Source organism: Cebus imitator, unplaced genomic scaffold, assembly GCF_001604975.1.
Source record: "Cebus imitator isolate Cc_AM_T3 unplaced genomic scaffold, Cebus_imitator-1.0 Scaffold162, whole genome shotgun sequence".
NCBI lineage: Eukaryota > Metazoa > Chordata > Mammalia > Primates > Cebidae > Cebus > Cebus imitator.
This window is the reverse complement of record NW_016107477.1, coordinates 4,227,977-4,242,081: the sequence shown is the minus strand read 5'-3', so window position 1 is coordinate 4,242,081 and position 14,105 is coordinate 4,227,977. Positions and strand designations below refer to the sequence as shown.

The 14,105-nt window shown below is 37.5% G+C and overlaps 1 protein-coding gene and 1 non-coding gene across 12 annotated transcripts in view; both read right to left on the bottom strand.

The window, feature by feature from the left end:
- Positions 1 to 202: 202 nt before the first annotated feature.
- Positions 203 to 14,105, bottom strand: part of ANKRD12 (ankyrin repeat domain 12) — a 155,442-nt gene continuing 141,539 nt past the window's right edge. For 9 of the 11 annotated variants that reach the window (XM_017543936.2, XM_017543931.2, XM_017543939.2 and 6 more), the window contains 3 exons: positions 8,183 to 8,326; positions 4,226 to 4,321; positions 252 to 3,027 (listed from right to left, as the gene is read on the bottom strand). In XM_017543936.2, coding sequence (XP_017399425.1) covers positions 2,842 to 3,027; positions 4,226 to 4,321; positions 8,183 to 8,326 — 426 coding nt within the window. In that variant the 3' untranslated portion in view covers positions 252 to 2,841. Of the gene's footprint in view, positions 3,028 to 4,225; positions 4,322 to 8,182; positions 8,327 to 14,105 lie in introns of all 11 variants that reach the window. The other 2 variants (XM_017543933.2, XM_037744045.1) reach the window with 1 other exon arrangement.
- On the bottom strand, positions 5,790 to 5,890 carry LOC119473500. Its single transcript, XR_005202714.1, has one exon. It is a non-coding gene; the product is annotated as a small nucleolar RNA U13 (small nucleolar RNA).

Here is a 14,105-nt window from a genome sequence, read left to right as displayed (position 1 = left end):
GCTTTACTGAGATGGTCTAGAACCTACAATGTCTGAGGTATGCCTAAAAATTCACTTGTGAGACTTCTCATTACTAAATAGATTTGAACTTGAAAGGCTAATTCTTGAAAGGCTGTTTCTTTTCCCAGGATGAATATTTCGGCAATTTTGCTAGCTGCCCAAGTAAAATTAAGTAAAAAAACATTTAGCACACATTTCACTCTTATTTTTTTCTATAAAAATATAACTCTTTATTAAATAACATGCACAAATATCAACTAGTCATTTATTAAACAGATATTTAGAACAAATTTTAAAGAAATACAAATCCTTAGGTACAATTTAGTATCTTGTTCATGATATTTGAATAATTTAAAAAGAATCACTGATTAAACTAATCATCCTTTATTTTTCTTTCTGAATCCAAAACCTTTTCAGGTATATACTCCATTCCAAGTTTTTTTCTAGCATTTCGGAGCTTCAGAATATCTTTAATATCAAAAGCCCTTAACTACTTATTTGAGTATACATTTCCAATGAGAAGGCATTAACTTTTCTTTTAAGCTATCATTAGCTTTGAGTCTCTTTACAAAGGAAATTTGTAGAAGCATAGTCATGGCAGAGAGGCTCCAGCTTTTTGAGGTACTGAAGAGCGTGAGAACTGTGGTTAAGACTAAAAAGCTGGATGACTAAAATTCACCAGATTCCTGCCTGCTGGCTTTTCTCTTCTGAAGCTTGTTCTGTTTGGCCCAACTATTTCCCAGCAACCATCAGAACAAAATGCTCTATAAACTTAACCCTCTCTGATTTTCTATAACTTCAAAGCTCAATTATTTGGTTTTTGATTTTTACAATTTGCCATACTAACCCATCAAATTTCCTTTTTAGGCAAAAGTATAAACAAACTTTGCAGGAAGTTTTCATATTAAAAAGTATTGCTTTTATAAATTAGCTTTTAATGTTCCCAGGCTTAATAAACTTAACTTCAACAGAACCAGTGCTTCAAAATCTACCCTGCCTTTCTGGCCCCATTTATCCAATAAAAAAGGCCAAAATCTCTCGCCTAAATTTCTAAAGAAAACTAAATCCAACCTTATAATAAAGTCCTTGCACTATGTATTTTTTTTTACATGTGCTGCTTTATTGCGCATGCCAAGTACAGTAAAAATATGAATCGACGTAAAAATTCAAAAATCCCTAAGCTTAATATGTACCTTTGCACTCAAAAACATTTACATTCTCTCCTACTAGCTGGAATTTCCAGCTTGTCCTAGATCACTTCATTCCTCACATATTTGCTCACTTTGCTTTATGGGAATAGAAAACATTCAGTATCATAATTCAAGAAAGTATTGTGGAAAGTTTCACAAATTTTACCTCATATACTTAACGATAAATTGTGCACTAACCTAATTTTCCTTTCAAAAATGTCTAACATGTTCAGCAGCAGATTTCAGACCTGAAATATTCCTGAATATTAATTTACATCATGTTATAGGAGAAACTGGATTTTTTTCTAAGAAGTATATTGCTAATTTATTATAAAACAGCATACCAAGTTTTATTTCAATTATAAAATTTTGCAAATTATGTTTTGTATCTTGATACAAGGAAAAAATACAACATATTAACCTGTTTTTCATAAACATTTCAGAGATTGACTCGAATATTCCTCTATTTCTTTTACTTATTTTGACTACCAAATATCTTTTTTTGATTTGCATACTCAGTTTTTATTTTAAAAGTGCAAAGGCTATTAAGCTTAAAACATTAAGCAATGTAAAAAAGTTTTACAATGATTTAACATGACCAATAAAATTTATTAAACATATTTACATATATTCACAGATTCTTTCATAGTTGAATATTAAAATAGACATTTACAATTTCAGAATTTTCATTCAAAGGCATTTTCTTTTTTCCTGGGGAAATAGGCTCTACTGTGAGATGAAAAAAGAGTTAAGTTTTTTTGTATGACTAAGTCTAAACACAGTAAGTCACAGGTCTACTAGAGGAAACTAGTATGAAGCGCCTTACACTGTTGCAGGCATCGATTATGGAAAGAGTGAAATTATAGGAAGCATGCAATACAACTAAGCCACAATCTTTGCAGTTATGGTGATGAAAACAAGCTAACTGAAACACATGCATGCCATATTTAAAAGTTTTCTACCTGTACACACTACTACCACATTCCATACGAACCACAACTTTGGTCCAATAAAACAGAGACAAAACGGTTTTACAGTTATTTCTTTGTACATGTTTTGACTACCAATCCCTTTGTATACAGTTTGACCATTAATTACAAGATTTACATCTGCACAATATGTATAAAATAAGTTATTAAAAAGGAAGACAATATTAAAACTTTTCGAAAAGAAAACTGTACAATAATTTACAGATATAATAAACTGAAGAAATTTTGTGCCAAGTTTTTCTCCCACATTAGAAACTATTTGGTAGGAACTGACCCTTTTAGTTTATTGATGTATTTTTATTAAAACCTGAAAGAGATTTGAATACTAGTAGTTATCTCATTACTCAAGAGTGCTAACAACTTCCAGCGCTGTTAGCAGATTCTCAGCTTTTTAAATATCTACCAGTCTGCCAACATGCTGCAATGCAATAGTTACCTTTTCCAATATAAATAAAAGTTTTCTATTAGAAACTGTGTTTGGATCTAAGACCCAAAATAATTCTCATTTTTTATAAAATGACAGTGTTTACTACATAACCAACTATAATTGAACTTTACTAACAATTGTAAAGGCGTGAGTATTTTTGTCAAAAGGCAGTATTCCACAGTGTAACGCTTAAGCATCACCAGTTTAGGATAATATCATCAGGAAGTACTGACTGCTATATAGGAGTCAATTCAAAGTCGTCGTTAACATCAACAAGGGGAACATAAAACTCCTGGATTTCATAAATGCTGATAGATTTATAGGTGGCAGGATCAAGTTCCTGGAGCTTGAGCTGCCATTCTAATCTCTGGACAGCATTTAAAGCTGCAGCTTCATGTTGCTGCCTCATTAAAAGGCAGGTCTATTTAAAAGAAGAGAAGAGTTACTTGATTATTCTGTTAACTTTGCTTTGTTTAAAAATTAATCTCATCCAGTTTCTTTAGGGACTAAGATGGACATATCAGGAGCATAAAAAGCATTTGCATTACAAACCCATTTCTTTTCTTTTCTTTTTTGAGACACAGTCTTGCTGTCTCCCAGGCTGGAGTGCAGTGGTGAGATCTGGGCTCACTGCAACCTCTGCCTCCTGGGTTCAAGCGATTCTCTTGCTTCAACCTCCCAAGCAGCTGAGATTACAGGCATGTGCCACCACGCCTGGCTAATTTTTAAATTTTTGGTAGAGATGGGGCTTCACCATGTTGGCCAGGCTGGTCTCAAACTCCTAACCCAGGTGATCCACCTATCTCGGCCTCCCAAAGTGCTGGGATTACAGTCATGAAACCGCCACACCAGCCTACAAGTCCATTTCGGTTTTACCCTGTTTGTATACGCATACTATTTCTGGGTCTGCAACTTCATTTTCATCTCATACAGCAAGGGTCCCCAACCCCCAGACTGATACCACTCCATGACCTGTTAGGAACTGGGCCACACCACAGGAGCATTACCATCTCAGCTCAGCCTCCTGTTAGATCAACTGCAGCATTAGATTCTCCTAGGAGCTCAAACCCTATTGTGAGCTGCACATGCAAGGGATCTGGGCTGCATGCTCCTTAAGATAATCTAATGCCTGATGATCTGAAGTGGAAGTTTCATCCCAAAACCATCCTCCCACAGTCACCCATGGAAAAACTGTCTTAAACAAAACTGGTCCCTGGTGCCAAAAAGGTTGGGACTGCTGTTACTGATTTTAATTTGAAAATATTATTTCAAAATCTCAAATCAAATGATTTGCATTATGGATTATTTGAAAATTATATTCCTTTTCTTACCATTCTCCTATTCTTTCATTTGTTCAAGCTATAACCTGACAGGTATACTGGATAATAAGCATGAAGACCCATACTGGAAACTGCATTTTCTGTGGCAGTTTCCTCTTTCATACTATATTAGTCCTTAAAATGGACTTGTGGTCTTTATCTTTCCAATTGTGGCCCAGTGTGAGGATTCATGACTAACCATTCTTTCCCCTCCTAATTATTTCTCCCCAATACAGCTGTAAAGATTTTTTTTTAAGAAGGAGGAAGCATTCATTTAAACTGACTTCTAAACATACATACCTTCAATTTGTCAAATTTATCATCCACATCTTGTAACCAAGACATGAATTGTCTTGCATTAAAGCGATCCCTCACAGAAGTTTTACTGTCATCTGACTAAAAGAGAAAAGTTGAATATTATAAAATACAATAAACGACTTTAAAATATGTCATTATAATATTTTTATGGTATATGCCCCTTAGTAATGATGAAAATATATTTTGAAAAATATATAAATGGTATACACTATTGAAGTTTGGTAAATTTTATTTTCATATTGCATAGGCAGATTGGTTATTAGAATTCTTGGGATGGTAGGTTTAGTTATTAATAACAGATTCCTACTGTTCTAAATCAAAGATGTTCCTCAAAAAGGCATGTTATATTAAGTACTGTGCCTGTGACATTATGACTGTATAATCAATGACAGACAATTTTAATGTTAAAGTTTACTATCTGTAGGGACAAAAAGTATCCAGGTGGGAGCTGCTTTTGAGGCCAACATTTCTTCCAGGACCAATCTCTAGGGTGCTCATGAAGAAATTCTTTATCAACACTTAAGAATACCAGTTTTGAGGCTGGGTATGGTGGCTCATGCCTGTAATCCCAGCACTTTGGGAGGCTGAGGCGGGCAGATTACCTGAGGTCAGGAGTTTGAGACCAGCCTGACAAACAGAGAAACCCCATCTCTACTAAAAATACAACAAATTAGTTGGGTGTGGTGGCACATGCCTGCAATTCCAGCTACTTGGGAGGTTGAGGCAGGAGAATCGCTTGAACCCAGGAGGTGGAGGTTGCGGTGAGTCAAGATTGCGCCATTGCACTCCAGCTTGGGCAACAAGAGCGAAACTCCGTTTCAAAAAAAAAAAAAAAAAGAATACCAGTTTTGGAATTAACATAGGCTATATTCAAATTTCAGCTCTGTACCTTACTATGTAATCTTGAACTAATTATACAGTCTCAGTCTTATACTCTGTAAAATGTGGTAATGGTACCTCTTCAGCTTGTTTTGAGAATGAAAAGTGTCTATAAAGCCCTCACCATAATGCTTAGGCACACAGGAAGCACTCAGTGCAGCACTCACTCCCGCTAATTACTACCACCACCAGTGCATCAAAGTGACATCCAGGTGGCAGGTAGCCCTCACACTCACACAACTCACATTTTTAGCAGCTATAATTTCTTCCTTGGGCCTCAAGTTAGATGTTTTGACTATTTAACATTTTATTGTTGACTTTTAAATATTACAAGTTTATTTATTTATTTTTCTTTACCACATTTCAGGTGCTCACGTAAGTTTATTTCGAAAAGGAAGAAGTAACAGTAAGACAGTAGACTAATGGACAATCTAAGCCCTACCTAAAGAAAAGTAAACTTTTTTCCCTTTAGTTCTTTCAAAGGCTACTCCCATAGGAAACATGCCTGCTACTTGAGACCTTGTACTCTAAAGCCAGCTGTAAAAGGGTGGATAACAGTTCCATATTTAAGTAAGTCACCAAAAATGCAGAAATGTTTTTAGGATAAGTTTCTCTATGTCAAGAGAATACGCCTCACACTTTGGTATCTCATCAATTTCTTCCCCCTTGTCAGACAGGTAATGTGTGCTCACTGCAACAAGGTTTGAGAGAGGCCTGTCTCATACAGTGTGAAAACTCAATCATCAGGCTTATGATCCACAAAAGGATCTTATCAAGCTTACTTTAATCTAAAGTCAGGTAGTCTGGATCACTAAGAAAATCTAGGGCAGGGTAAAATGAATTATTCAAGTTATCAAAATCCCTTTACAATTGAAAATTTATACTTTTCTAGGAAAATGTATTTATTTTTGAAATTCTCTTTTTAACCTATATGAGACTGGGCTTTCCTCAACTCTGCTGTATTTGATTACCAATATGTTTTCATCTATTTTAAATGTTATCAGAAATTTCTTAATGTCTTTGTCTAATAGTTTCCCGCCTCAATTTCCAGCTCTGCTATGAATTTTTTATTTTTAATTAATTATTTTTAACAAACAGAATGTTGCTCTGTCATCCAGGCTGGAGTGCAGTATCGCATTCATACCTCACTGCAGGCGGGAACTCCTTGGCTTAATTGATCCTCCCACCTTGGCCACCTGGAGTAGCTAGGGCTACAGGGATACACCACCATGCCAGGCTTTTTACTTTTATGTCTTTTGCCATTTCTTTGTTTTTGAGACGGAGTCTTACTCTGTTGCCCAGGCTAGAGTACAGTGGCACAATCTGGCTTACTGCAACCTTCGCCTCCTGGGTTCAAATGATTCTCCTGCCTCAGACTCCTGAGAAGCTGGGACTAAAGGTGGGTGCCACCACGCCCAGCTAATTTTGTATTTTTAGTAGAGATTGGGTTTCTCCATGTTGGTCAGGCTAGTCTTGAACTCCTGACCTCAAGATCCACCTGCCTTGGCCTCCCAAAGGGCTGGGATTACAGGTGTGAGCAACCTCACCCGGCCGTCTTTTGTCATTTCAATGAGTTTTTGGAGAAAGAAGAAATCAACAGGTGTGTATGTTTACTCAACCATTCTGAACTAGAAATCTCCAAGAGACTTTTCCCTGTAACTTGATTATAAACCTCAGTTTATATTGCTCTAAAACTCATTACTCTCTAACTGTTCAAAACTTAAAAAGACCTCAAGATACCACAGTGTCTAGTCCAGCCTATAAGAACATGGTTAAACTGTTAATTGCAGTTATTAAAAACCATTCATTCTTCCCTTTAAACATCTTTAAGTATAAAAGTTCTACAAAGTCCTTCAGTGGCCTCTTTGGTGCCTATTTCCTTAGTCACACAGTTCTTTCTGAAGAGATCCAATGTTAATAGCATCCTCAGATGTCTCTGAACACTTTCATTTGAAAAACAGTGCTTTAGGTTTTTTTTTTTTTTTTTTCTTTTTTTTGAGACAGGGTCTCACTCTGTTGACCAGGTTCGAGTGCAGTGGTGTAATCACAGCTCACTACAGCCTCAACCTCCCAGGCTCAAGAGATCCTCATACCTCAGCCTCCCTCGTGGCTGGGACTACAGGTGTGCCCCACCACACCCAGTTAATTTTTGTATTTTTTTGGTAGAAATAGGGTTTCGCCACGTTTCCAAGGCTGGTCTTGAACTCCTGAGCTCAAGCGATTGCCCACTTTGGCCTCCCAAAGTGCTGGGATTACAGGCATGAGCCACCATGCCCATCTGGTGCCTTAAGTTTGAAACCTACTGATCTAGTTCAACCTTGATTTTTTATAGATGAAAAAAATAAAGCTCAGAAGAGTCTAAAAAATATTTTTCTGTGATAGGCCCTATTATCCTTTGTATTACTAGCTAATTTCCTTTAAAACAGCATTTCCTAGTCTGTTTTCAGGTGGTAATCCTTCACCGTTTATTTTTAAATTTTTAATCATTAAATTCTTTCTTTTATAACCAATTAATTAATTCTGGTCTATGAGCCATTAAAAAAGTCTGAAAACTAATATGGCTGGTCTGAGTTCATGTAATTTATATGAGGCAGTAAATTTTATTGAAGATATTTCTTCAGTCTTTCACAATTCATATATTCCACCAACATTCGTGGTCAAACCAGGAGCCTCGCTCTGTTTTTAGGACTGTCACAATCTAGAGGTACCATTTAGCTGCACTATTTTTCAGTGTACAATGGCTTTCTAGCTGTCTGGAGATCAGAACTAAAGGTATAAACATTCACTTTAGAAACAAATGACATATACCTGTATGGGCACTATCCTAAACACACAGGTGTTTTGTGATGATCTGCTTTTATAATAAAAACCTAATGTTTAGAGTGCTTTAGAAAATGGAGGACCAGCTGATCTGCAAGTACTCTGGCTTAAGAATTGTTTTTCTTCTTTGACCTTTAATGACTGTTGAAGTCAAGTTCCTTCTATGGAAACAGATCCTAAAAATAGCCAAGTTGCATTTTTTGAGATCATTCTTTCTAAATGTATCAACAAACATTTTACCTGAGAGTCCAATGGTACATTGTATACTTCAGCATCCAGCAAAACAGTACAAGCACTAAATGGCAGTGTTTGATTTGCCAATGTTCTTGCAGCTCTGTAATGAACTCGCAGAACTTCTTGTTCATTGGATACAATGAGTTTTTCCTAGTTGAATAAAGAATTAAGAAAACATAAATTCAACAATTTTTTTTAAGAACAATCTCACTCTCCCACCTAGGCTGTAGTTCAGTGGTGTGATCACAGCTCACTGCAGCCTTGACCTCCTGAGCTAAAGCAATCCTCCCACCTTAGCCTCCTGAGTAGCTGGGACTACAGGTGTGTGCCACCAGGCCCTGCTAATTTACAAAAAAAAAAAAAAAGTCTCACTACGTTGCCCAGACTGGTTTCAAAATCCTGGGCTCAAGTGATTCTCCCACTTCACCCTCTCAAAGTTCTGAGATTATAGGAATGAACCACTGTGCCTGGCCTCTTCTCACTCTGTCACCCAGGATGGTTTGCAGACATGATCATAGCTCACTGTAATCTCGAAATCCTGGGCTCAAGCAATCTTTCCACCTCAGCCTCCTCAATATCTAGTACTATAGGTGGGGACCACCACACTTGGCTATTATAAAATTTTTGTAGAAACAGGGATCTCACTATGTTGCCCAGGCTGGTCACCATCTCCTGGGCTCAAGTGATCCTCCTTTCTTGGCCTCCCAAAGTGCTGGGATTACAGGTGTGAGTCGCACACCTCGTCAGCATATTATAAGTGATTTTATCTTATTCAAAAACAATTTGTTAGGCCAGGTGTAGTGGCAAAACCCCAGCTCTACAATAAACAAACAAATAAATAAAGAACCCAAATTTCAGAGTAGTATTTTCTTCACAGTAGGCTTGAGAAATTTGAGAACTCCCAGTATTCCAAAAGTAGAAATACATCCTCTCTCTCGAAAACTGGCAGTTTCTCTATTTTAAAATTATTTTGTAAAGCATGGTGGCATAAAATAGTGGCTTTTAGTGTATTTACCAAGATGTTCTACCATCACCAGAACATTTCCATCACTCCAAAAAGAAACCTGCTGTCCATTAGCAGATTCCTTATTCCCTGCACCCGCTTCCTCTATTCTCTTCGTAACCACTAATCTAACTTTTGTCTCTATGAATTAGCTGTCTTGAACATTTAATATAAATGGAATCATACACTATGTAATATGTGGTCTTTTGTGATTGGCTTCTTTCACTTGGCATAATGATTTCAAGGTTCATGTTGTAGCATGTATCAGTACTTTACTCCATTTTATGGCTGAATAATATTCCACTGCATGAATATATACCACATTTTATTCATCAGTTGATAGACATTTGGACTTGAAGGGTAGCAGAAAATCCTAACCCAAAATATGCCACTTTGGCATAAGGATTATTCTGAGCTAAAGGCAGTTTGAAGTCTGCAGGCTCAAGAGTGTTCTGACCTCCCCTTTTCTACCTGAAAGCCAGAGATAAAAATCCCATGGGAAAGGTGTTCTGAAACCAGAAGGAAAGAAACATTCTTATGACCAGAGACAGGGAGTCAATGTCAAAAGAATTCTGTACAAACAGACCTTGTTAAAGTAAGTTTCACCTTCCTTTAGCCTCCCAGTAGATTTTACTTTTCTACAGCTGCCTTTCCTTCTTCAACCTAGCATAAAATCACTTAGGTTTTGCCACTTCTTTGGTTCCCATGTGACATAAATCTTACATTAAATAAATCTGCACATTTTTCTCCTATTAATCTATGTCAGATGAAGTAACATAAAAGTCATTTAAAATATGCTGGCCAGGCATGGTGGCTTTCACCTGTAATCTCAATGCTTTGGGAGGCTGAGGTGACCTTAAGGCCCAGCTGGAGACCTTAAGATGGTAGAGGTAACTTTTGCCTCCCCTACAGGCTATTTACATTTTGGGATAATATTCTTAAAATGCTGCTATAAACATTCACGCTCAGGTTTTTGTTTGGATGCATGTTTTCATTTCTCTTCAGTAAATAAGTAGGAGGGGAACTGCTGGGTCATCTGGTAACTCTGTTTAACTTGTTGAGGAACCACCAAACTGTGTTCCACAGTAGCTGTATCATTTCACATTCCTATCAGCAACGGAAGAGTGCTAATTTCTTCAGAACCTTGCCAGCACTTGCTATATCTGTCTTTTTGATGATAGCCATTTTACTGGGTCTGAAGTGGTATCCCCTGTGTTGGCAGTTTTTTTATGGATTTTTTTTTTTTTTTTACTTTTTTGAGACAGAGTTTTGCTCTTGTTGCTCAGGCTGGAGTGCAATGGCACAATCTTGGCTCCCAGGTTCAATTGATTCTCCTGCCTCAGCCTCTCGAGTAGCTGGGATTACAGGCATGCGCCACCACACCCGGCTAATTTTGTATTTTTAGCAGAGGTAGGGTTTCTCCATGTTGGTCAGGCTGGTCTCAAACTCCCAACCTCAGGTGATCTGCCCTCCTCAGCCAAAGTGCTGGTTTTACAGGTGTGAGCCACCGTACTTGGCCTATAAATGAGTATTTTTATAGAAAAAACATACTGTATGCTGACATCAACTACTTGTAAACCTCTGAGATCACAATAAAATCCTTCCTTAATATATTAAATGGGGCCCAAAACTACTTATGTAATATGCAGAGTCATTCTACCACAAGGTTAATAAAATGATCTAGGCAATCTGCATTAGCAGACTGAGAATTCCTGGAGTCCAGCTGCAGATACCAACCCATCCTAATCTTGGCTACAGACTTGTACCATCTGGTCCTAACTATATTCTTTTACCTAAATATCAATGGGGATAACCCTGGGACCTGTGGCCAGCTAGAACTTCACAGAGAGGTAAAATGACGCCAGGAACTCACAAGTTTCATAACATATATCATTTTATTGGCCCTGCCTGGAAGGCTGGGCTGGGAGAATGCAAAGAATGTGCCTAGCCTTCTCCTCCTCACCATGTTTCCCATTCCCTTCTCAACTCCCAGGAACTTTGGTCTTCTCCTCATGGACAATACAGGCCATATTACATCCAAATATGTATTACTGCAGATTTTAATTAAATTCATGAAAAAAAAAAAAAAAAACACAAAGGTTTTAAAAAAAAAAAAAAAACACAAAGAAACATGGTCCTAATTAACTTTTTTTTTTTTGAGACAAGAGTTTCACTCTTGTTGCCCAGGCTGGAGTACAATGGCACAATCTCAGTTCACCGCAACTTCCACCTCCTGGGTTCAAGTGATTCTCTGGCCTCAGCCTCCCAAGTAGGTGGGATTATAGGCAAGCATCACCATGCCTAGCCAATTTTGTATTTTCAGTAGAGATGGGTTTTCTCCATGTTGGTCAGGCTGGTCTCGAACTCCTGATCTCAGGTGATCCACCCGCCTTGGCCTCCCAAAGTGCTGGGATTACAGGAGTGAGCCACTGTGCTCAGCCCTAACTTCTTAATTCTTATGTGACAAACAATATTCAAAGAGGTGGGCCTAACACTTATGATTTATTAAGTACAATTTAAAGTACAACTTGAAATAATACACATTCAAAAACTTAATGCAAAAGAAAAAATAGCTAGAAGTATCTTTCTAAAATGTTGGGTTTAGTCCTATAGAGATTAAGAGCAATAACCAAAAATCCCTCAAAAGCAAACACCATCTGAGAAACACACTTTTTGTTTTTTTGAGATGGAGTCTCAACTCTGTTGTTCAGGCTGGAATGCGATGGCGTGATCTCAGCTCATTCCAACCTCCGCCTGCCCGGTTCAAGTGATTCTCCTGCCTCAGCCTCTCCAGTAGCTGGGATTACAGGTGCCCGTCACCACACCTAACTAAGTTTTGTATTTTTAGAAGAGATGTGGTTTCACCATGTTGGGCAGGCTGGTCTCGAACTCCTGACCTCAGGCGATCCACCTGCCTCAGCCTCCCAAAGTGCTGGAATAACAGGCGTAAGCCACTGCACCCAGCTGAGAAATACATTTTCTAAACTATCTCTCCTAAAATAATTGAGATGTCATTTTATTATAAATGTTGCTTAACTGACAATCCAAATAGTACACTTTCTATCAGCATTCTTAATTTTGTGTTTTTAAACCCCTTGAGCAGAGCCTCTCACACAGTGTCTTCTAAGGATAGGATATGGGTGTGCCAATGTCTTGCTTCCTCTTAGTTTCTGGGGTGGTAGAGTGGGGCATTGGGAAGTTCTGAGGAAATGGGCCAGGGACTCTGGCTGTAAACTTTTTTTGTTCACTTAGTATAGTGTTCAGACATTACAATTTTCTATGGGGAAAATGACCACTGAACGGCGTAGTTCTTGAGGTCCTTACACCCTCAAGAAGCCTGAGGATAGAATGGGGATACAGTAGTCTGTGAACGTGGATAGGAAAAAACTTATGTCTTTATTTTCACTAACCTCCAACTGGCATTTCTTTCAATCATGAATATGTCCACAAACCAAAGTAGAATCAGAAGTATCTGCAGCTTTGTCATTCATAGAAATCACAAATATTTCCAATGTATTAATGTATTATATCATTGTAATGATATGCCCTCAAATTTTTGTACTAATTTCTTCTTCAAAATTCCAGCCGTGGCTGGCCACAATGGCTCATGCCTATAATCCCAGCACTTTGGGAGGCTAAGGCGGGAGGACCACTTAAGCCTGGGAGTTGGAGACCAGCCTGAGTAACATACTGGGACCCCATCTCTACAAAAAATTTTTTAAAAATTAGCTGGGTGTGGTGGTACATGCTTGTAGTCCCAGCTATTTGGGAAGCTGAGACAAAAGGATGGTTTGAGCCTAGAAGGTTGAGGCTGCGGTGAGCTGTGATGATCACACTACTGCCAGCCTGGGTGACAGAGTGAGGCTGTCTCAAAAAAAACAGAACAAAACAAAATCCCTGCAGCTATGAGATCTGCTGCTATATGACACCTAACTGCAGTTCTGTGTAGAGATACTTGTATGACATAGCTGGCCAAGATCAAGCAATTCTGCAGCTAGTAGTTACTGAGTCACCACAAGGTAAAGTTGTTTGTTCTCTTATCAGTTAGACATTTAAAGTTACCCTTGAGTATTCTGCAATTCTAAATTATTTATTGGTTAAATAAATGGAAGATGGTATCATTCTATTATTTGTTAAAGTTCTACAAATTACACAATTCAAATAAGAATTCTTAACTGTAAGGTGGCAAGGATTTCTGTAACCTGAACAGGTACACATATGAATATATACTTTGTACACAGATGACTATATATGTTGAAGGTGGCTTCAAATGTCTGATAGTTGAAATAGTTTATATTACCTAACTTCTTATTGCTAACAAGTTGCTCATTGTCAATGGGTAATGCAGTGTTTTAAATTCTGTATTGTGCTTCTTTGTTGCTTCTCTTTGTAATTCTATGAATTTTTTTTATTTAAAAATTCTGAGAAGAGATTTCAAATTTCCTAGACTGTTACAGAAGCCCACAGTAGGAAAAAAGTTAAGAACCTGCGCCAGGAAAATCAATCATGTATGAATCAAAGAAATTACATATAAATTTTGTTTACATATGAGTATGTATATATTTCTGTGAAGAAGGATCATAGCTTACATCACATTTTTGGAGGCACTCAACCCTCCCCAAAGATTAAGAACATGTTATATTTTTGTAAATCCAAGCAAAATGACTTATAATTTCTATAAATAGCTAGAATAGGGTTTTCTTCCTGTAATTTCATGCTAAGACTAACTAACGGAAGACAGATACTAAGGCAGACCTATGTGGACAAATAAGCATACCCTTTTTAAGTATTTTGCCCTTTAGCCCTAAAATAGCCGGTACCAAGCAACGATTCCAAAACTTGAAAATCCAAATGTTCCAGTAGGTATCTACTGCTATAGCTCTACAAATTCAACAAATAAGTTATTAGAGACATATATTAAAAATA